The sequence below is a fragment of the Patella vulgata genome, chromosome 5, assembly GCF_932274485.2.
Source record: "Patella vulgata chromosome 5, xgPatVulg1.2, whole genome shotgun sequence".
Lineage (NCBI taxonomy): Eukaryota > Metazoa > Mollusca > Gastropoda > Patellidae > Patella > Patella vulgata.
In genome coordinates, this window is record NC_065883.2 from 15716743 (window position 1) to 15741121 (window position 24379).

Genomic DNA, 24379 nt, shown 5'->3' on the forward strand with positions numbered 1-24379 from the left:
GATGGGTAAATGACCCTATTAGACAAGAGAACTATATTCAACACAAACTAATGGGTATTCCCAAACTTACAAACAACATGGAGTAAGTTGAAATGTAATAATGTATCCTCCCAAAGCGCTCTGGCGAATCGGTATTGATCTGTTCGTTTGAATTAGTCCAAAATATCTCACCATTTCTCTTCCCTTTTTAACGACTACCTGATCGCGGACATCAGGGTTAGATGACAAGTTCCTGTTCTGTTACTCTTGACGCTTCTGAAATACACGCGGTGAAATTATTCCCCATACTGGGCGATATTAGTATGAATAGTGTTTTTTTTCCAGAGGCTGAATATGCCTTTACGAAAAAAAGAAGGATTATACCAATACTGATGGAAACTGACTACGAACCTGATGGATGGTTGGGTATCATTCGTGGATCAAAACTGTGGTATGATTTTAGTGATGACCAGTTGATGAATGCAAACATGGGCCGACTTTTAAAAGCGGTAAAACATTTCACTGATGCAAAATAGGTGTTCTTGTATTAATAACACAACGAATTTTTATAAAGATTAATTAAATCGAATTTTAAAACCTTTGTATATCATTTCAAAATTAAGTTTGTAGTATTTGTTTTATATGTACGGTTGTTGGGATTATATTTCTTTCTAGGTATAATATATTCAAGTTTTTTATTCATATAGCTGTAAGTCATAAACTTTTAGCTTTTAAACACAGTACAACAATGGTAACACATAACATAAAAACATAACATGACATTATATAGAAGTAACAGCTCAGTTAGTAAGTAATGATTTGCGAAGTTTGAAGGCTTCAAAAACATATTTAAATAATTTATCTTAAAGATTTCCATTATTTGTGGACATTAATTCATTAAATTTATAAACATTTGGGTGGAGTGAATAAAATTTAGGGATATATTTTGTTCTTAAGTGATTTAAAGATTTGCAACAAAGTGTAAGGTGAAAATCATCGTTTTCGTCCTCCTTCGATAATCAGTGTTTCGAAACTGATTGATACGGTTGGTCATCACACGTAGATCAATATGTGGTATGATTTTAGGGGGTGTTCCCACTTTGCCGGTGGGCTTTGATGTCGAATTTTGCCGGTAATCTAGAGTTAATCCTAGAACAATTGTGTTATAAACTATAGTCCATATATTTGTTAAGATTATGACAAATTGTGACATTGAATTGTTAGAAAGGAAGATAAGTGAAAAATAGGTCGATGATGTAATTAAAAGTTCTAAACGGGACAAGAGTTGTAGTGAAGATGAAATAATCAATGAATATTTTAAGGAATTTTGTCCATATTTTGTTCGGTTGCTATGTGACCTATTCAACTAAGTTTATTCTAGTGGTGATTTTCCTATTTCATGAGCTACTGGTAATATAATTCCAATTTTTAAGAAAGGCGATCCGCATGTTACTGGCAACTATCGTTGTATTACCCTGATCAGTCATTTGGGTAAACTTTTCACACCAGTCCTCAACCATCGGGTATGCAAGTTGAATCAGGTTGTGAAAATCTTATCAGTCATTTTTTTTGGATTTAAATCAGGACTTGGAACTGTTGATGCAATATTCGTTCTACAAAATGTTATACATATGTACTTAGCCAAAAATAAATGTCTATATGCCTGTTTCCTATATTACTCATCGGCATTTGATCGGACCCTTCCAGTAAGACTGGTATAAATTGATAAAGTTGGGTGTTACGGGCAATTTTCCAAAAATCCTGAAATCCATGTACTGAAAGTTAATATCTAATGTAAAGTTTAAAGGTGAGATATCAGAATATTTTAATCGTCATATTGGTTTATGTACTCATTTTATGTAAATGATATTGAAACCGAATTACTGGAAAATGATTGTCAGTCACTAACTGTAAATGATATAAACTTGTACTTAATAATGTATGCAGATGATACTGTTCTTTTAAGTGGAGGAATTGTAAAATATATTCATGGAAATATAAAAATTGTAATATTGAAATTGTAAAAAACTTTAATTACCTACGTGTTAACCTTAATATAATTGTAAACCAATTGTAAACCAAATCTTATTCAACAAATAATAGCATCTCAGTGTAATAAAGCATGTTCCAGCTTGCACAAACTAAGACAAGAAAACAGTTTCAATATAAAAACAAGCCTTTCATTATTTGACACATATATTGGTTCCATATTAAACTATGGCTGTGAAACATGGGGATACCACCCTGGAGATGATATTGAAAAAGTTCACACAAAATATTGTAAAAGAATACTTGGGGTAAAACAGTCTAGAACTAATGCACTCATTTATTATGAACTGGGGAGATTACCTCTATCTTTAATAAGAAAATATAGAATTATTACATATTGGCTTAAGTTACTGAAAACCAACAAGGATATGCTTGCATTGCATACGACCAATAAGAGTTATAGCCCTTGGGTAAATTTTGTTAAGAGTTGTTTAGAAACTTATGGCTTTGGTTACATATGGGAAACACAATTTGTATTTGACGATAAGATATTTTTGAGCGAATTTTATCAGAGAATTAAAGATGTTTATGTTCAATTATTGGCAGAATACTTTGAAACGTCTTCAAAATGTCTTTTTTATAGAAGTTTGAATGCAGATTTTAAATGACAGTTTTATTTAAAACATCTAATATATTATAAGAATGAAATTTGTAAAATTAGAGTTAGCTCACATTGCCGAAAAATTGAGACAGGGAGATATTACAATATAGAGAGAAATGATAGGCTTTGTACACAGTGCCGGACTGGGCCCACCTGTCCACCTGTCCGTGACAGGTGGGCCTAAAGTTAGGTTCACACCAACGGCGCTTTGATGGCGCTTTAAAGCGGCGTGCAAAGCGGCACCAAAGCGTAACAAAGCTCGACTAAAGCGTCATGGTCGTAATAGATCGTTGGAAAACTTTGAGCAAAGCGGGACATTCGGCAAGAGCACCAACAAATTTTAAGACTGTTTCAAAATTTTGGGCGCTCTGTCACGAATTGATTAAAGCGCTGAGAGCGTATCAAAGCTTAACAAGGCGTAACAAAGTTCAGCAAAGCTTGACCCAAAGCGTAGGAAAGCTTAACAGAGCTTTGTTCAAAGCGGGGACCCCAGTCGTCACGGTCTGTCACCACTTGACACGCTTTGTTAAGATGTCTCAAGATTTGCTACGATCTGGCATGAAGATCTGACACGCTTTGTTACGCTTTCCCACGAATTGAGACGCTTTGATCAAGGATTGACACGCTTTGCTAGGCTTTGTTACGCTTGGCAAGCTTCCTCACGCTCTCGACTGTGACTTGGGTACCACTCATTGCATTTTTTCAGAAAAAGTATCCTGAACCTGAAAAACAACACAAAGATGGGACCCAAGAGAGGTAGTGGTGCAGCAAAGATGAATAATAACATAAATAATAATCATAGCATCTTCCAAAGTACATATAATAACATAATAATTTCAAATTTCCAAGTCAGTATTACAAAATAATGTTCATAACACACTAGTCTTCATCCTCAGTCTTGCGGGCTCTCTCTCTCTCTCCCTCTCTCTCTCTCTCTCTCTCTCTCTTCAGTCTTCACTTCATCAGCCTCGAACCCACTCCTCTCTTCAACTGCACAAGGAAGTACAACACCAGCCATTTTTTGCTGCCAGTCAACATCACACACTTGGGAGAGAAAGTAGTCTTTGAGATGTTCTCTCTGACGTCTGGTATCCACAGTGGCGCGGCCCCTTACAGGTGGCAGTGGAACATCTTCCCAATGAGGTTCATGTCTCCAGGCCCCTGGTATGATATTGTGCTCTTCATTCTCGTGATCCACCTCATTGGCTGCCATCACCACCCTCTGCCCCAGCAGGTTGTGCAGCACCACAGCAGTCTCCACCAAATGTCTCTACCTTCTGTTCCAGTGTTCCCAGCAGGCACCTGAACCTGTTTGCCAGGATGCCAAAGGCATTCTCCACCACTCGTCTACCCCTTGAGATCCTGTAGTTGTAGATTCTCTGCTCATCTGTCATCCCTCTTCTACTGTATGGCTTCATCATGTAGCTCTTCAGGGCAAAAGCATCATCAACCAGGATGAAGTATGGAATATCTGGCTTAGTTTCCCCAGGGATAGGGCATGATGGGGGCAGCCCTATGGACCCATCTGCTAGGCTTTCAAAGAGCTCAGAGTCTATGAATATCTGGGAGTCAGACATGTGTCCTTTACCTCCCAGCTCAATCCAGATGAACTTGTACTGTGCATCTACCAAGGCCAGCATTGGTATGGAGAAGAACTCCTTGTAGTTGTGGTAGAGACTGCTGGCTTCTTGATGGCTGGCTTCATCAAAGCTGGCTTCTTGATGGCTATATGTTTTCCATCCGAGGCACCAACTGCATGGGGGACATGCCACCTCTGTTCAAACTGCTGGGCAAGGTTTCTCAATGCTTCAGGGGAGGTAGGGGGGTGGAAGACCTCATCTTTATACGCCTGTACAATGGCCCTGCACACTTCCGGAATCAGCTCTGATATGGTGGAGATACCACATCGGAATCCATATGCCAGTGACCTGTAGTTGTCCCCAGTGGCCAGAAGTCTCAGGGTGATTGCCAGCAGCTTTAGGCCAGCGGACAAGGGGTGCCTGTAGTTAGTCTGCTGCTTCTGGATGACTGGTGCCACTCTCTCCAGGATATCATCGAACACCTCAGGGGTAAATCTGGTCAAGTTTCTGAAGGCAGCAGAGTCTTCTAATCTGAGTTGTGTATCCAGGAGGCTATTGTATATGAATAGTCTTCTCCCTCCTGCTGGTAGACCAACCCCCCCTTGTCTTTGCTGTTCTTCCTCCTCCTCAAGGGCTAGGATGTATTTATACAGTAGGGAGACAAACATTATGTCTTCTTCAGATAGATTATGCTCTACTACATCTGGAACTTCTGGATCTTGTAGTTCTGCCATCGTGTTGTGGAGTCAAAGATGCAATGATTTTGTGGATCTGCTCTGGATCAAAAGCGGCATGAAATTTTCCAATGCGTAACACAGCTTAACAATGCACAACAGAGCTTGATAATCGTATCCGAGCGTGATTTAAAGCGTCTTAATCGCATCAAAGCGTGATGTAAAGCGTAACAAAGCGTAACAAGGCCTGATCAAATCGGGAAATAATTCGTCCCCCAAAGCGTAACCAATTTGTATCAGAGCTTATCAGAGCGTAACATTACTTAGGAGATCGTGATATTTTTGGAAAAGTAAACAAAAATGATGGCGCTTTGCTCGCCGATTGGTGTTAACTAGACTTAAGCCTATAAAGAAAAAAGAGAAAGAAAAAAGAAAAGAGAAAGAAAGGAGAGGGGGGACAAAAGAAAGAAGGAAGGCGAGGACAGGACAGACCCCCTTCGGATGCTCGCGCGCCTTCGGCGCGTACTTTTGTGGGCCTTGGTCAATGACCTGACAGCTGGGCCGAAGGCCCATCAGTCCGGCACTGTTTGTACATACTGTAATGATTTGGAAATAGAAGATGAATATCATTTTGTCTTAGTCTGTAAATCCCACACAACTTTAAGAGAAAAATATATAGACACATACTATTGAAAAAACCCATCAATGTTTAAATTTATTGAACTGCTGAATATTGAAAATTGTATATTTTTAAATAATTTAGGAAAATTTGTACATTTTGCGCTGAAATCTCGCTTATAGAGATACCCTATATAATTGTACATCTCCGCCATCACTACTTTATTGTGAACTATTGTTTTGTAAAACCTATATACTATGTATTTGGTAATAAACAAACAACAAATAATTTACACATATAAAAATGCATTACATTTTGTTAAATAAATAGCATTATATAATTATATAATAAATAAATGCCTTACAGCATAACAATCATTTTACATTATCTGGTTGATGATTGTGTTCTGATCCAACAGTGGTAAGAACATCATTCTTGGTGTTTACAGTAGCTGGACATGTTTTTGTTGAATATTCCCAATGGACGGCATTTGGTCTGCTTGACTTTATTCGATACGTGTAACCATTGTGTATGAATTTTTTTATTTCACTGCGACGTTTCAACAAGGTTTCACAAGGTTTATATTTGTTTATAGATTTTTATGTGTAGCTATTTACCTTTTTTCCCCAAAAGTTTATATACAAATCAAACAGATATACAACTGTGCATTATCTATTGTCAGATATATGATATACAATATTTTTTCATACAAAATAATTTATTATAATATCGGAATTTTGAAACACTATATACATAGTATATGTTATTGTTATATCAATAGTAATAATTGATCATTGAGGAAGAAACATGTTCGACGAGTGGAATCGGTTGTCTTATCGCGATTGTACTTAAATATTATACTCTGGTAGTAACAATGACTTCCGCGACAAGCTTATATAAGTAACAATATAAACACATAAATCTATCATACATTTGATAAACAAGTAAATACAGTATTATACAATCTGACCAAACGTTTTTACATATAAAGAAAACTTTTAAAAAGTCTGTAAAAATCTAGTATTACGAAGTAATGTCATGGTAAGATTGAAATATTATGTCATCCTAAACCAAAAGTTTGTCTTTATTTTCTCACACAGTATAAAAGTAATAGAAAAGAAATAGTATAGTTTGATTATTATAAGATGTCAAATTAAAATATGGTTTAGGTAATTGGAAGGATTTGTTATCGGAGATGTTTTGTATATGTGTTGTAGTGAACTTACGATAATAATATAAATACGGACAGTTTTCAAACAAGTGAGTAAGTGTCTCTTCTTTAATTTTGCAATAATTACAAATTATATCTATTCTATGGAAAGTACGTGATTGTAAAAGTTGCGTATTTTTAAGTGCAGAATGAACAATAAATTTCATATTTTTCCATATACGTTTGGTATTTTAAAATAAATATAATTTCGACACAGATCGACCATCTATTTATATTAATATAGTGAATTGAATTCATGTTTGAAGGCATAACGCCGGCATGAACTGTGTTCAAAATGTCATTAATTAGTTGGTTAATAAATTTTATTAAGAGGGATTAAGAGCTCATTAACGCTGAACACTAGTGAACCGTTCTTGAGTGACTAATTTTAAACAAAGTATAGTTTTAAGATCAATTAAAAGGATTAACAGTCTGCCATAGAGAAATTTAATAGTTGGAAATAGATGGTAATCTTACACAAACGAGTGTACATATATTATCGTTTCTTTGAGTATTGTTTGTGCATGTTCACGAACATTTGTTTATAAAGAAGTATTTTTATTATGTACGATTCTTATATTTGAAACCACACTTTTACATCTTCTGTTTGTATTCTTCTACTTCCACCCAATAGGACAAAGTGGGCCATTGATTAGTCGTAAAGTAGTCTAGATTGTCACCTTTTAAATTTTGAAAATTCTTTCCGCGCTCTAAAATCTCCATAGTTCGAGGCTATATAACGGCGACACAATTTAGCCAATTGGTCTGCATTGTGTCGCTGAAAAATGAAATGAAATGGGGTTTAACGTCCGTGTAGCTGAAAACAGCTCATTGATGATTCCTGTATAATACTATTTTCTATTTGATAGTACTTCCCATATTGAACCCCAAGCCTAAATTAAAACCATTTTCCAGTCACTTTCAAACTCTATCCCCCCCCCCCCCCTATCTGCGACCCATTTTAATGTATCCATATTCACTATGTAATTATCGATGCATCTCCCTCTGCGTAATCCTGCATAAGTATAATTTTATCTAAATTTACTATCTGTACGATATGCAGGAGGGACACTACACCAATGTCCATATTTTGTGCAGAAACTTTTTTAGTTTTATATTCCTCGCACTGATTTACCAATCAATTTACATTATATTCATCCGCTAAAATTAGTAGTCCCACAGAATCAACATCTTCTATTGAGGTGTGGTCAATGTAGTGTAACGTTTCCTTGAAGGGATAACAACGTTTGGGGTATGGGGACTTTGCTATCTCTGCCACCAGTGATCAATTCCTGGCTGATCACGAGCCACCGGTAAACGGAACTTCGGAAGGATTTGTAAGGACCAGCTAAAAAGTGGTCAGTAACGATGTTCTGCTAAAATTATAATAAGCTTCACCGTAGGGATAAGACAGACTCGTTCAGTTTTCAAACCTTTATTTAACAAAAACTTTCAAAATATATATATCAGTATTTACAGCTTCAATGTGTTTATTCTGTTAACTGTCCTTTTTCCGAGTGAACAGCGTTCAGCGTAAGGGTCTTTACATTTTCGGGCGAATAACATTCGCCGTACTTGTTCTTGAATCTGCCAGTGTCTTTACTTTTTCGGGCGAATAGCATTCGTCGTACTTTTCTTCAATCTGCAACTTGTCTTTTTCGGGCAATCCTAGATTGCCGTACTCTCTGAAACAGAAGGGAGCTTTAAAGGAGCTTCTGTGCCATCGGAACGTAGCTTGTCGATATCAGCGAGTTCATCGCTGACCTTCGACCGCAGTCTCAGAGGTAAGCCTGCCGTGCAAATTCAAGCCATCTTAATGTATTTATTCCTACTGGCGGTTCACAAATATTGCATGAAGATATTCAAATCATAAGAACATAAACACGACTAATAAACAGTATCATATTGATTATAAAAGTACAATGTATATATTGGTTATGGTTACTCTCTACACCTTTGGTATACTTCTCTTTAGGAAGTTTAGCTTCATGGGAAAATCTGAAAGATTCGAGTTCGATAGGCACTTAAATACTTTGCTAAATGTTACATGGTCTAGTTTGTTGCACTTTCCATACCATATCACTGTCTTCTTGAAGTGCGCCCAGAAAAGCATCTCTTGCAAGAATGTCTTGTAACCCTTGCTCCGCCGTTGGATATGCCATGTGCACAAGTCGTTTGATTGACTGGCCTAACTCTGTGAGTTTTTCTCGTGGATGTCTTCGACGGGACTTCAACTCTGTACGGTACAGTTCTGTCTGATTCCTTGGCTGGAATCGCCTCTCCAGGGCGTTCACCAAGATTGTGTACTTGTACCTCTTTGTAGACTGGAGCGAACTCAACACTTGCTTGGCTGGCCCTGTTAAGCTTCCAGCTAGATATAGACCCGCTCTTCTGGTGTCCATCCGTTTAACTTAATACATGTCTCGAAGTGAAATAAATAGTCCATTAAGGGCGTGCTTCCATCAAATTTTGAGGCAACCAAAATGGGCTCTTTATAAACTGGTTGTACCATTGGTCGATTACGTACCGTTCTCTCAACTTCAGCATTTGCTTGATATCTAGGAACCATTGGGTTTAGCACAGGAGGAGACAATGAAGTCCTGAACTCAGGGTTTTCAAATAATGGAGGAGTTGGCAAACGTCGTCTCAACTCTTTCTTTAACGGTGATGGACGTGGCAGATAATGTGTATCTTGTGGCACTTCGAAATCATCAAGAAACCGCCTAGTCTGCTGAGTAATAGAGGATGGAGGTCTTCTAGTTGTGCTCTCGTCAACTGGATTAAAACTACGAAAGCCAACGCGCTCTCTTTCTTTCTGTTCACCAGCACCATCCTCCAAACCCAAGCTTCTACTCAGGGTTTTAAATTCACTAGAGATTTCTTCTAATTTCTTTTTTTCTGCCTTGTCCGCCAAACTTGTTGGTGTATCAGGGAGTTCTGCCATTCTGAAAGATTGTCAAAAGGTTCTAATACTGAACGTCTATTTTTAATTCCTTATTCCATACAATTATCCCACCTCTGCCACCAAAAACGTAACCACGTTTGGGGTATGGGGACCTTGGTATCTCTGCCACCAGTGATCAATTCCTGGCTGATCACGAGCCACCGGTAAACGGAACTTCGGAAGGGTTTGTAAGGACCAGCTAAAAAGTGGTCAATAACGGTGTTTTGCTAAAATTCTAATAAGCTTCACCGTAGGAATAAGACAGACTCGTTCAGTTTTCAAACCTTTATGTAACAAGAACTTTCAAAAAATATATATCAGTATTTACTGGCGGTTCACAAATATTGCATGAAGAAATTCAAATCATAAGAACATAAACACGACTAATAAACAGTATCATATTGATTATAAAAGTACAATGTATATATTGGTTACACTATATATATATGACAAAACATCAATCATTCGATGATAATAATTATTTACTAATTATATAAATCATTTTAATAAGTATGAGTTATCTTTTACGCTAATCTAAAAATAATTACCCTGGTTAGAAAGGTATGGACAATTAAGGTATTTAAAGAAATGATTACGAGAGAACATGACACTATAGACTTCTATGGTAAGACATATAATACATGTTTAATATATATATATATATATATAGAAATGACAATGCCCTGCGCTAACAAATAATGTAATATGATAGTATTAGTAAATATAAAAAAAACAAAGTAGTCGCGAACATCCTGGCTCTTGACTGCTTCAGTAGAGATATTCAAAAAGTGCCAATAATATTTCAGGAGATATGTAATGTATAGTACCTGTATGATAAACAAAATCAATTAGTTTCAAATTCATTGATTATATTTACATAGTTGGTATTAAAGTAGAAATATTGCATCAATTTATAAATTAAACATATGATACCTTACTAATGTTTGTTTACAATATGACGCAGTGGACTCTTGTCTTACGGCTGGCCACCGGATCCATTCACGTGATTTAATATTTGTTATTTATTGCCTCCAACGTCTATGTGTCTTGTCGCCAGGTTTGTCTTATCGGTTTTGTTTGCACATACTCCTACTCATACAATAAGTATCACTTGAAAATAATGCAAGTAGGACTACCAGCCACTAGCCCATAAACTATTATGCATATTCAATAATAGGCAAGATCAAACTATGATTAATGATGACGGATTAATCTGTCTTCCATAGACTTGTTGTTACTGTAAGCACTCTTTAACTGTTAACCGGGATATGACACAGGGCTGTGAGAGTAGGGTCAGTGAAGGAATAGTTTCTACAGTAATACATACACACACATTATTGATTGAAATCCCCGACGAACGCTTGTAATACCTTACAAAAGTTGCTTTTATTCATAGAAAGTTTTAAAAATATAACTATATAAACCGTTTGCTAATATCATGATTGCTAAAACGTACATCAAACGTCTTTGCTAAAATCGTCTTTTTTCGCCAGACGTTTAATTAACCTTTTTATAATGAGAAGTCCAAATCATTTTTAATTTTCCTTTACATGTTATGTCAATACCCGACGACTGTTAGTTCAAGTACAAGCTATAGCCACATTTACCTATGCGTAGTTATATCATTTCTTATGTCTTACTATTTTGATTATTACTCCTTCGCACCTTCGCCAGTGTTGTAGTAAGATTCAAAGCACCCGGGAGCAAGGATAAACATACGTTATGCAAGAGCTAAATGTGCCTATTGCAGGTCTTTCTTTAGGCCTGAAATGTTATTTAAATCATTAATTAGACATTAATTAACACAACAAGACCGTAATCAACTTTCGATTGCATCTGATACTCGAGATTTTAACTAGATTAGAACCGTTTGCCATTAAAAAAATTTAATTTAAAAATGGGAAAGCGAGACTAAAAGCGAGACTAAGTTTCGAATATACCAGTGCCCTGGTTACCACTATGCACACATCTTGTCAAAACTACAAACAGTGATAATTTGGCTCAAAATGAAATAATTTGAATGAAATTTTCAATATTTTCTTTTTTTTATCATCTATTTTTGAATTATTATAGCAAGAATGGCCAACTCTTGATTAAACTCTTAACTAATGCATCTTTAATAATTTACCGATTAAACGCTGTCACGAGCATAATATCAATGACGTTACATGTGCTTATATTCGAGCAGAAATTTAGGGAATATTCGATTGAACGTTTGATAGAATTATTTTATTCCTCAAAAAAGTGACAATCGAGTGAAAACGTGATATCGAGCTGTAAAGCATACGCCGACTTGCATACCAAAATATCCTTACCAACCATGACCGCTGAAAAACATTCGTTATGTTTTTAATTACGTCACGATTCTACAAACAGCACCTCGGTGTCGGGAAATGAAGATGTGCATACGCCATACAGTGTGCTGCTATGAGGAGAATTTGACCCACTCTCATATCGAATTCAATCTGCTAAGCGTTCTTTTACGTGAACGACAATGTGTACACGGGACCTCGGGTTTTCATCCCATCCGAACGATTATACGTTGTTCATAACCCGTTGTTCATTGCCAGGGCTGACACAATTGTGAATTCCGCGTTACTCAGTTGTAATTCGACCGCTTCAGAACGTTCTGGTCCTGGACTAACAACCGAGCATCCCCATATACAACTGAAATAAAGGGGAACAATAATTATAAATTAACCAGAATTAAAGGTCAGTTGCCTAGAGGAGATGTGTACCGTTTAGTTATGCAGTTAAAGATGCTTTATGTAAGATTTATATAAAGAGCTGGGTCTGGTTGCTCAAAACTCAGGTATTTTAACGATCCGTTAAATTCATTCTAATTACTTTATTATGAGCGAAGTTCTCAGCATTTCATGTTTTGACAAGATAAGGTTAGCCTCGAATCGCCATTTGTACATTAAATCATTATATTCATTTCAAGTCAGTTCATTGATAAAAACATTTTAATCATTGAGGAGAAATGATGTACAAGTTCGTTCACATTCATATCATATTTATAATATCTCAATAATAGTTTATATATCTTTTGAAAATAGACCTGTAATAGGCAGATTTAGCTTTTACATAATGCCTTGAAGTTTCATCGTCTGTAAGGGTTTTATATGTAAAATAAGGATAAACCACAGCTCTCGTTTTCGAAGAGTTATCTACCTTTATTCATATTTCAAAATGCTGCCCTGGACTCGATATGATGTTTTAAATAAGCGTGCAGTGATTAACCTGAAATGTACCGGGATTTTCGAACCGGAAATATTATAATTAGCTACCTCTCTGGGTTATTGCATATTCTAAATTATCACCTTCTAAAAGTGGCGTAATGCAAGGATTGGATAACAATTGCAATCATATTTTGTGGGAAGATATAACGGGTGTCGTGCTTGTTAGACTTCACGCGGAGATACATATCTACTTCAATTGGTATTTGCAAGTAAAAGATGATGTGATTACTAACATACCTCCCGGGTCATCAGTCACTACCTAACTTGGCCCATTATCCATTGTTTTCTTCAGCATTTTTAATCCATAAGTTCTAAGTTCCAGATTAAAGGGAAGCCCACACGTGTCCTGTGCCAAAGATCAATCAGGTCTTAATTTATTCTCACCAAAAATCCGTTCTATTTTTTTTTACTTCTATCTAGCTCAACAATCTCTTTACATTATGTTCAGAGGCTGCAAGCAGAATCAAATTTTGAAGTGGCACCTTGGTGTTTACCTCACAACAAATCCCACATCAGTATATACAGCTTCTTCATTGTACCAAATTTGGAAAGAACTTTATCATAATGTAGGTGCTATCACTTTAAGAAATTTTTTCTAGAGCACTGAAAATCGACAAGGTTCGTCATCTCATGTCCCCAATTCTTCACATAGTGTTTTCAAAAAGTGTAACACTATCTTAGTGATGACAGAGATCGGTTTCGTACAAATAAGTTGTATTTACATAGGAACAGAATATAAACAACTACATAAATACAACAGGAACTAAGCTACATCGAGAATATAAACGATAACATTAACATGGTACATTAAAACAACCATTCCGTCCTCCTGCCACACTAGCGACAGGAGGCATATTGAAACCAAAATCAATCAGACTGTATTCACAAGACAGCGTCCGTCAAATGTTTTTTTCTTAAAACTAGACCGACGTCTCGGACACTCATCCACCATCCGGGAACTGGGGCCAAGATAGATTTTTTTTCGCGGTTTATTTCGTGACGGCATGGGAGCGCTGAAATAATTTGAGTTGATAGTCACAGGTAGGGCTCAACTAGGGGCTAACTTGAAAAAATTCGGGCCACTTACCTGAAAATAATTATCAATGCTGAACATTTACCCTTTGTTGGCCAGAGAATACTCTTCGAAACGTCGCCCAATTAAATAAGTAGCTGTTTTTCCATAAGTATGTGTTTTTGTGTATTAACGCCTATGTGTTTAATTGCAAGATGCGTCTTTTTTAAATGTTTGGTAAACATGATTATATACATTTAGGATGAAAATTTGATCTAAAAAATAATAAATTAGGTAAAAACTGGCGATCTTGGTTAACCTGACTCGCTATTATCTAAGGTTAGGATTAGGGACATGGTCCTGAATGGGAGCCACATCAATCATAATCCAAAAAAGTAACACATCATATACCCATTTTTGCGATTGACATAGCTTCTCAACGATGACTTAATATACATGGTTCTGTCATTAAGAGTCATTACAGTTTTACTTTTGAGTGTTCTATAAATATATTGCAAATGTTATAAATTCGATGAATTTTCCACGGTGTTTTTAAATATATGAAATAACTCTGACTCTAACTCTAGGACACTGTGTTTTTATAACTATGTTGATATATCAAATACAGAAAACTACAACATCTATGATAATACATTGGGAGTTATTTACAGTCCGAGTTTAACAGCCCTAAGGACTGAAACACTACATATTGTCTCTATCTCGGCCCCCCAAAAATGGCTTGGCTATAGTTGAGTGTACCCCCCTTCTCTCTCTCTCTCTCTCTCGGTATGAAGCATATGTCTGCTAGTCAGTTAAAGCAAAATATTTTTAGAATCTCAGATAGTATTTGACACAATTTAATTTGCACGCAAGACTTCTTATATATTATATTGTATTATTAATTACGCGAAAGCTTAAAATATCTGTTGATGTAATGTGTGATTCAGTTACTCGGTTAATGTGCCCTAAAAGTTGTGAATAAAGAGGCCGACCAGGAAACATTTGCCTTTTTCTAGGGAATTGATATCGATGAAAAGAATTTTAAGACATGAATATGAATTACCAGCGGCCTTTTCACCTATACCTTCAGTGGCGGATTATATAACTATGGGGTATGGGGTGGTGGGTGGTGGCTGTATTCGAATAATATTCTTATAAAGACATTTTATAAGCCTGAACTTAAAGAAAATAAAGATAAAATAACTCGGATTGGACTAATAATTTTATTAAATCCCAGTCAACGGCAGTTCACCCACACAGAGGAGCCCACATATCGCTTAACTACCCCACCCTGCAACTTTTGTTGAAAATAAATGCTTGAGCAGCCTCTAATACAAGTTTCGACTCTTAGTCATGAATTATTTCCTCATAGAGCTGCGCAAGCTTTGTACATGAAATACTTAATTTAATGATATAAACTGGATTATAGGGGGTGGATTTGATGCATATTATAGGGTGTAGATCAGATGCAAATACAGTTTGCAACAAAAAGGCTCAATTCTTAAACCTTAAGGTAAGAAGTTTTGTTTTATATTTCCAAGAAATGGTATTAAACATTTTATAAGTCAATTTTCAATTGACGTTGAATCTGAAGGACCTCCATGTTGAATTTATCCCCGGAAATATGGCTGAAAACTTTTGTGAAAACGAAAAATATGTATCTTACTACAATTACTTCAATCAATTAATTTGTTTTGGTAGATTCATACCAATGATTCATAGAATGATAAAGAACAAAACAAAAAGTCTTCGATTGCCAGTCATGACACCACTGCTTCGCTGTGATCATAATACCCCGATACATTAATACGTACCACATTAACATAACAATGCACACTCAAGGTTATATTGGTTATATAATATCATCGGTGTTTTTATAATAGTATACCATACAGGTATATACAAGTTGTGCATATATTTTAAGGTGGTAAACATAGACGGTAGTGATGCTATCAGGACAATAAAACATTGCATAACGTTTGTCCATTTTCATTATCCAGATTAGTGCAGTAAAGTAGGACATTAAACCCAATTTCATAATCCGGCAACGGATTATTTAGTTTTGGATGGTGGGAAGCACAGTTTATATTTTGGAAATTCTAAATTAATATTTGTGTTTTAAATGTAAAAATTATCCTTAAAAATTGTGAAAATTGGAGACCAAACCTATTGGCTCAAATAAGTATTTTTGATCTTTATAAAATAGAAATCCAATTTTTAATTAGACCTATATATTGTTATTGTTACTTTATTTTTTCAGACATTTATTTCAGACTAAAACGATTGATAGACACATTTTAAACTAAAAAACCTTTAGACAATGTCTCTGGCAAACTTGTTAGACGAGTACAAAAGTAAAGTTGAATGCAGCCTTAATAAGTTGAGGGAAGCAACAGATAGTGATGATGAAGAAGAGAATCCATACTTTCCAAATTTTGAAGTAAGTCCAAGGATGTCGTCAATGATTTCGCTTATAAAGGATACCAAGATTATTTACTTTACTTCGTGTTTGAAGGGATTTTCTGAAGAAGTACGAGAGAAGCACCAAAAAGACATGTCCGACTACATCAGTAAAAATAAACAAATCCTGGGGGTTCTGTGTGATATTATTGTGGATCCGCCTCAGCCAAACTGCCCTTTTCTTGGCGAGTTGCAGATGATGTCCTTACAACTGGTAATGAATCTGACGGACAACTCGGAGGATTTGTGTGAAGCTGTTTGTCAAATACCAGAATATCTTGGCTATTTAAAAGGCATTTTGGATGATAATGAACCCGATGATGACGAAATGTCAGATGTAAGTGTGAGATACCATTATATTTGTTCTGTTCATATAGTTATGAGCTCTCAACAGCGCGTACCACGTATTCGGGACATCAGAAGATATATTGGATCAATTATTAATAATAATAATAATAATAATAATAAGGATAATTATAATATACTATTCAAAAAAAGTAGGGGATATTTGATTTTGGGGGCATAATACTAAAATATGCAAATGACTACGAAGAAAGTCACTATAGAACCTAACAGAAGAAACATTTCCAGTTACATGTGACGCCCAAACGCACCAATAGCTACCGCATGGAATGCAGGTGATGCTTGGGATCATCATGGGGGTCCAACCCAAGATTTGCACGACTCTGACTTTGAATGTTACAGTCATTGTGGCATTGAATTCCAGGGTGGAAACATCAGTTTAATTGTTTTAGTGACCAGAAAACAAATTTTGATATGCGTCGGCTTACCCAAAATGAAAGGTTACGTGCCCTTGGCATGCTACAGATCGGCACAACACAGGCGGTTGTGGCGCGGACGATGAATGTTTCTCAGTCTGTCATAAGCAGGCTATGGTCCAGATACCGTGATACACAATCTGTACAGGACAGACCACGCTCAGGTCGACCAAGGGCGACAACTCAAGCCCAGGATCGATTTATCCGTACCTTGGCCTTGAGAAATCGTGTCATCACAGCAAATCAGATCAGCGCTCGTCTTCAAACAGACACTGGTGTGAGAGTGAGTGGCCAGACGATTCGGAATCGACTGCATATGGGTCACCTTCGCGCCCGACGTCCTCACGTGATCCCTTGTTTGAGAGATCATCACATTCAGGCAAGACGTCTTTGGTGTAGGGATCGTCAACACTGGGATAATCGACGCTGGAGCAATGTGATGTTTTCAGATGAGTCAAGGTTCACTGTTGATTTTTTGGACAGACGTAGGAGGGTGTGGCGTCGTCGAAACGAGCGCTTCCAAGACGTTAACGTCATCAGACATGATCGATTTGGGGGTGGTTCTGTTATGGTGTGGGGAGGCATCACTGTTGCTGGAAGAACGGCTTTACATGTTGTTGCAGGGCGTGTTACAGGCCAGTACTACCGGGACAACATCTTGGCAGTCCATGTTGTGCCGTTCGCACGACGTCATGGCCGCCGTTTCATCTTCCAGGATGACAACGCAAGATGTCACAGGGCCAGGATCGTTACAGGTTACCTCCAACAACAGAACATCACCACATTACCTTGGCCAGCACTGAGTCCCGACCCCTCCCCCATCGAGCATGTCTGGGACATGCTTGGACAGAGGTTACGTCAACGTCAACAACGTCCTGCCAATGTCCAAGAACTTGCTGCTGCGTTGCAACAGGAATGGGACAATCTGGACCAAAATGACCTTAGACGTCTCATTAGGAGTATGCCACGTCGGATCAATGCTTGTTTGGCAAACAGGGGAGGATTTACCCGTTACTGACTTGGTTGTGATGCTGTGGTAACTTTGCTGTTTGACCCCGGGTATCATTTTACCCTTATAATGGTCAGTCTGTGCCTTCTTTAGTCTAACGATCATTTGGAATAAATCGATGAATGTGAACTTCATTTCATTTTGTCATTTGTTTCTTCGTCAGTTTCATTAGGTGACTTTAATAACACTTAAAAATCAAATATCCCCTACTTTTTTTGAATAGTATAATAATAATAAATAATTGTCTTATATAGTGCTTCATTATGTTCATTGGTCATATCTAAGTGATGTTCAGCCACATTGTATATTATATAGAAAGTATCTCTAGAGTATATTTATGATCACACCACTAGAACATCTTATTAAATAGATAGTTTTTAAAACAGATTTCAATTCTGTAAATGTAGGTATTTCCCACATTATTTTTGGAAGATCAGTCCAGAGAATTGCAGCATTAACAGGAAAAGAAATATTGTCCACGTAGCTTATTATAACATACATTTTACAATTTTTTGGAGGGCTCATGTTCCCACCATTAACAAAGAATGACCCAAATGTAGTTCTTAAATTGGTTTGATATGATGGTCAGTTGCATTAGGCACCCAGTAGTGAAACGTTTTTGAATAATAATTAACAATTTTGTAAGAATTTTACACTTCAACGCACAAATTTAAGAACGTCGGCGATACGAAGACATAGCGAATTGTGGGTAATCAGGGCGAAAAATGAAAAATATTCAGTTATTTATTGCTTTGGCCACCTTTAAAAACTCTTTGAGTAATTAAATTATATACGCTCGTATATATTTAGCTGATGCATTGGACTATCGGTCAAAACTTCTCTGTGCTACAAGAAGTCGGCGTCAGTTAAAGATTAAAGGTTTTGTTGAAAATTCAGTACTTTTATTTTACCAGGAAGACAAGAAGTGTTTATATCGTATCATTGGGCTAGTCAACAACCTTGCAATAGATGACAACAATATAAATGTGTTACGTAATGCAGATTTTCAAACATCACTTACAAAATATATATCAGCTGATGATGATCGTATCAATCTGGCTGCTCTTCTTGGCTTAGCTGCTATTATGTCCGAGGATGAAAATGCAAATATCAAGGCTTGTACTAACACTATTACAAATTTGATAGATGAACTTGAGGAAAGTCTCGACAGTGATATGCATAGATCACCAAGTGGATGGAAAAGCATTGAATTGGGATCGGGTAAGGCTATTGAATTTTACCAGAAGAATATTACCATTACATTAAGAAAAATCATGTACTATGTATATAACACTATAGGGTTATTTTAGCTCTAAGAAAGGTGTTTTGTTTAATATAGAAATCTTTACCTACATGATGTGTGACGAAAACTAGGGTAATGAAGTAGTTTGCATTATCCTACTTCTAACTTAGAGTCTAGACTTAGACTAACTCACCCTCAGTTATGTCAGTATCCATTTCTGGAAAGTGGGGCACTATCATCCAGTCATCTCGGGCACAGATTAGTACAATTAACTAGAATTTTTGACGTTAAACGGTACCTATACGAAACACTTACCCAAAAATGGTAATTGTCCCGCCCTACCTATAGCCTCCTCGGCTTAGAGGCTAGGGCGAACACATCATCCTAGCCCGAACTTTATGTAGAACTAACATGAAGTATGTGACTCTTGCCACGTTTAAGCCGTTAGGCCTGAGTTAGAAAGGATATTTTAATAAATCAAAAAGTAACTATCATAGATATTGTAGTTTCGTGTATGTAACCTTTTTAGTTTGCTGTATTCGTTATATAAACTTAGTAACAACATAAACGGTGTTCCAGAGTCAATTAATTGATGATTGAAATAATTGATCCAACAACGTGATGTCCAAGCAGGTCCTAGACCATCATCTGTCCCCATAGTGTCACATGTATCACAACGACATTGTTTTTTTGCTTTATTTAATTCAGGAATTCTCAAACTAGCTAGATTTGACGACAACAAAGCTCTATTTGTGGAGAAAAACTGTTTGCCTAACCTGTTGAAGATGGCCAATTCTCAGAATCCAAATGAGCGGGAAGGTTTGTTTGATTTGTTTTTCTTTTCAAGCTACATCCATGGTCCGATTTGATAACCTTTGTCCAGGTTGGGTGGTGTTGGTTTAATCCATTGTTTCAGCATCACAAAGAAATAAACCTGATGGGTATGACAGGTCGTTACTCTCTGAACATTGCGATGGTGGGGGTCAATGTTTTGATTCCGGAAACTGGCACTGGTATCCGATCGTGACAACAGAGCCTACCTCGTCAAGGTAATTAGATATTCGGTTGCCAGGAATGGCATGTATACTGTCTGTTAATAACCCGACTTATGTCACATTCAAAGAAGCTAATTAAATTAGCCCGTCTTGATTTACTTTCTAGTTTAGAGTTTACCAGGCATTGACTAATAAACAGCATACTACATTTATTTAGATGGGGCCAATGCAACAAACTATAGGATATTTTGATACTGCTGTAAACTAGCATATTGCTTACAGTATGAATAAAAAGATAAATGTATGTATGTTGTATACTCTTCAAAAAAAGTAGGGAATATTGAAATGCAAATACCTATGCACGATGTGATATGATAAATAGTCATGGACACTTGACATGCGTTGAGAGTATGTTCACAGATGAAGAACTTATCGCCCCAACAGAACCATTGAGCTGCACCTGCGGCACGCAAATACACGTGGAAGGGGTTCATTGTCAAATTTGACACTTCAATGAAGGGTTGATGAAAACTGCCGTTTGCTTGTTTATCCTATCCGTGTTTGCTTTCCTATTTTTTCTTGCATAAGATTTACTGTTTAGCTTATCTTTGCTTTAGTGTGTTACGTTTAATGTGATCGGGAGACGTGTTCGTCGACGTCAACGTCAACCGATAACACTGCAAGAATTGGCCGTTGCACTGCAAGAGGAGTGGTCAGATTGCCCCAAATCGTAATTGGACGGTTATATAGGAGCATGCCACGACGAATTACTGACTGTCTGAGGATTGGTGGAGCAATTACTCATTATTAAGAGAAAAATCAAAAACGTCCATTTTAACTATTGACAGTGTATCTCTTTGCGAGTGAAATGGGGCCGCCAGGTAAGCCGCCCGTATAAGCTGTTTATATTCAGGTGTAGACAATTGGCCTGTTATTAACATACATCGGTTACCTCTAATAAAAACAGCAGTGCATTTCCGCAGTTTTGTATTGTTTCTGAATATCCTCTACTTTTTTTGAAGAGTATATTATACTTGTTTCCACTTTTTGTAACTACTTGTATGGGAAAGATACCATGTTTTTCATATTGGGTAATTGTCTAGCTCGGATTGCAACACTACAATGACCCCATTCAAAAAGATATATATCTATAATATGCATAAAATGTATTTCATTTGCCAGTTTCCTTCCGTTGTTTATGGACACTTGCTTTCGACGATGATGTCAAAAAAAGAATAGTTGATGAGCCCAAACTAATCGATTTTCTTGATAAAAAACGTCAATCATCTGACGGCGAATTCAGTTTTGAAGAAAGAGTTTGCAATAATATCCTATGGACTCTGAGATACACTCTTCTAGAATCTGAGGACCATCAATCAATTGGTGAGTATACAAAGGTTATTAGTTGGATTCTGACCTTTTTGTTTTAAAAAAAATGAAATGAAATGCTTAATGTACTACTATTCTGCTCCGACTGGACTTATGAAGACGGACATATGAAATAGATTGTGCCATGGGAGAATTGAGGTACGGACAGCGGCGCTACGGCTCTTATATCGAACTGCCAAGGGATATATAACGTGCATGACCAAACTCTGTCTCGTTTACGTAAACAATGCGTATAGTTCCCAAAAAGATTTGGATCTATACTGACACCCTATTAATAATCGACAATAAATTAACTAATGCAAATTCTGATGGTTAAAGCTTATTTTAATACTCTGTGGCATTATTCATTAGGGTAGAAGAATACTATCGCCATTTCAAATGTTTTCATCATGGTAAATCTCTAAAGAGTTCGCATACCGTCATTTCGGTACTAACATATTGTTCAATTTTATTTCAATAAATCGGTTGCGCGTAGGGGTCTTTAGCAGTGGTAGGAAATCGGAGGATCCGGAGAAAACCCACTTTGTCACTGACAACCGGGGAATCGAAACCACGCCAGTTGACTCAATGATAGAACTTATGATACTACACGCACACGCTAACCATTCGCCCCCCCCCCCCCCAATGCTAGCACGGACCTATTTGCGTCCGACATTTTGTTAGTTGTGGTGGGCATATTTTAAAATCTGCGCTTTTTTAGCCATGATTATTTTACTCTTTGCATTAGGGAAAGAAATGACTGGGGATGAAAATGATGATGAGGATGACGATGACGAAGATGAAGATGAGGATGAGGATGAAGATGAGGATGGAGATGGAGATGAGGATGAAGATGCAGATGCTGAAGATTTTGAAATCGATATTAGTGAAGCTCTAGAAAAACAACAAACGGAAGAACAAAAAAAACTAACCGAAAAAGTGAAACATTCAAAAGAACATATTGGTCACGTAATGATAAGCTACAACTGGGATAAGCAAGATTCGGCAATAAAAATACGAGACCAACTCAAGTTTAACAATATAAAGGTATGGATGGATGTTGATGATATGGAAGGGTCAACACTTGAAGCAATGGCCAAAGCTGTTGAACAAGCTGAGATTGTAATCATGTGTATGTCTCGGAAATACAAAAACAGCGAAAATTGTAGAGCTGGTAACTATATACATTTAACTTATATATGACAGCTCCTGTTATATCATTTAACTTACATACAGCAGCTTTTGTCATGGCATTATGACTTATATACGACAGCTCTTATTATGGCATTTAACTTATACGACAGCTTTTGTCATGCATGGTATTTAACTCTTATCATGACATTTTTATATATGACAGCTCTTGCTTCTTCTTTATTTTCTTCTATTAACATTTAACGACCGCTTCTACCATGGTGATAAGACAGTTGGTCTTATTTCATTATGCTTAGCGCACACGCAGGGGTCTTTATTGTGGGAGGGAAAAGGAGCACCCGGAGTAAACCCACGAAGTTCAGAAGGCGCAGCTATCTCCAAGCAACAGGGAACAAGCTCAAAAAAGAAGCGATGTTTCGTACAATCAAGGGCCATAATTCCAAAGTACCTTGGCGAATCGGTATGGATCTGGTTGTTTGAATTAGTCTAAAATATCTCACCTATCTCTTGCCTTTTTAACGACTACTGATCGCGGATATCATGGTTAGATGACAAGTTCCTGTTTTTTTACTCTTGATACTTCTGTTCTGAAATTATTCCCCATACTGGGCGATATTAGTATGAATTGTGTTTTTTTTTCAGAGGCTGAATATGCTTTTACGAAAAAAAGAAGGATTATACCAATACTGATGGAAACTGACTACGAACCTGATGGATGGTTGGGTATCATTCGTGGATCAAAACTGTGGTACGATTTTAGTGATGAACACTTGATGAATTCAAACATGGGCCGATTTTTAAAAGCGGTAAAAAAAATCACTGATGCAAAGTAAGATGGTCTTGTATTAATAACACCACAAATTTTTATAAAGATTAATCAAAGCTAATTTTAATGCCATTTTATATCTTTGGTCTTGTATTAATAACACCACGAATTTTATAAAGATTCATTAAAGCTAATTTTAATACCATTGAATGTCATTTTAAAATAAAGTTTGTAGTATGCTTTATATTTGAGATTGTTTGGATAATGTTTCTTTCTAGGTATAATATATTGATATCGTTTACGCCACTTCTTCGAGTATTAGTGTTTCGAATCCGATTGATAGGGTGGGGCATCACACGCAGATCAAAACAAAATAATGGTATGATATTAAAGATGACCAGTGGATAGATAGCAAATTTTAAAGGATTTCACAGTATTATTGTATGTCTTTTTAAAAAAAGGTTTTTGTTGTGCATTCTTCTTTTTTAAAAACATATCATTATTGTGGATATCTCACAATTTCAATAGTCAAGCTCATGCAAGCTTTCGAGCAAGGCATTGCCAAATGTTGTTCCATACGTGGTGTTGAGCGTTTAGCCCAACAACAATGTGGTTAAAAATAGGAGCCGGACTGAATTATGTCTTTGTTTCGCGATGATCATAATAATAATGTACGAGTATGACCAAATTGAATGGT

At 36.7% G+C, this 24379-nt stretch overlaps 2 protein-coding genes across 3 annotated transcripts in view; both read left to right on the forward strand.

Annotated features, from left to right (window-relative positions):
• LOC130010374 (uncharacterized) overlaps positions 1 to 5708 on the forward strand; it is a 52682-nt gene extending 46974 nt beyond the window's left edge. For both annotated transcript variants that reach the window (XM_056101348.1, XM_056101349.1), the window contains one exon: positions 325 to 5708. In XM_056101348.1, coding sequence (XP_055957323.1) covers positions 325 to 515 — 191 coding nt within the window. In that variant the 3' untranslated portion in view covers positions 516 to 5708. The remainder of the gene's footprint in view (positions 1 to 324) is intronic.
• Positions 5709 to 15276: 9568 nt separating this feature from the next.
• LOC126822423 (protein ecdysoneless homolog) lies at positions 15277 to 23913 on the forward strand. Its single transcript, XM_050551322.2, has 7 exons — positions 15277 to 15423; positions 16171 to 16707; positions 19073 to 19379; positions 20110 to 20220; positions 21579 to 21779; positions 22513 to 22938; positions 23559 to 23913. The coding sequence occupies exons 2-7, from the start codon at positions 16231 to 16233 to the stop codon at positions 23747 to 23749; spliced, it is 1713 nt and encodes a 570-aa protein (XP_050407279.1). The 5' UTR covers positions 15277 to 15423; positions 16171 to 16230; the 3' UTR covers positions 23750 to 23913.
• Positions 23914 to 24379: the final 466 nt, after the last annotated feature.

Bases quoted from the DNA above. Each gene is read 5' to 3' on its own strand.
- LOC126822423 (XM_050551322.2), top strand. From the start codon at position 16,231: ATGTCTCTGGCAAACTTGTTAGACGAGTACAAAAGTAAAGTTGAATGC. The intron at 16,708-19,072 runs GTAAGTGTGAGA...TTATTTTACCAG, and splicing joins ATGATGACGAAATGTCAGAT to GAAGACAAGAAGTGTTTATA. The intron at 21,780-22,512 runs GTGAGTATACAA...TCTTTGCATTAG, and splicing joins TGAGGACCATCAATCAATTG to GGAAAGAAATGACTGGGGAT.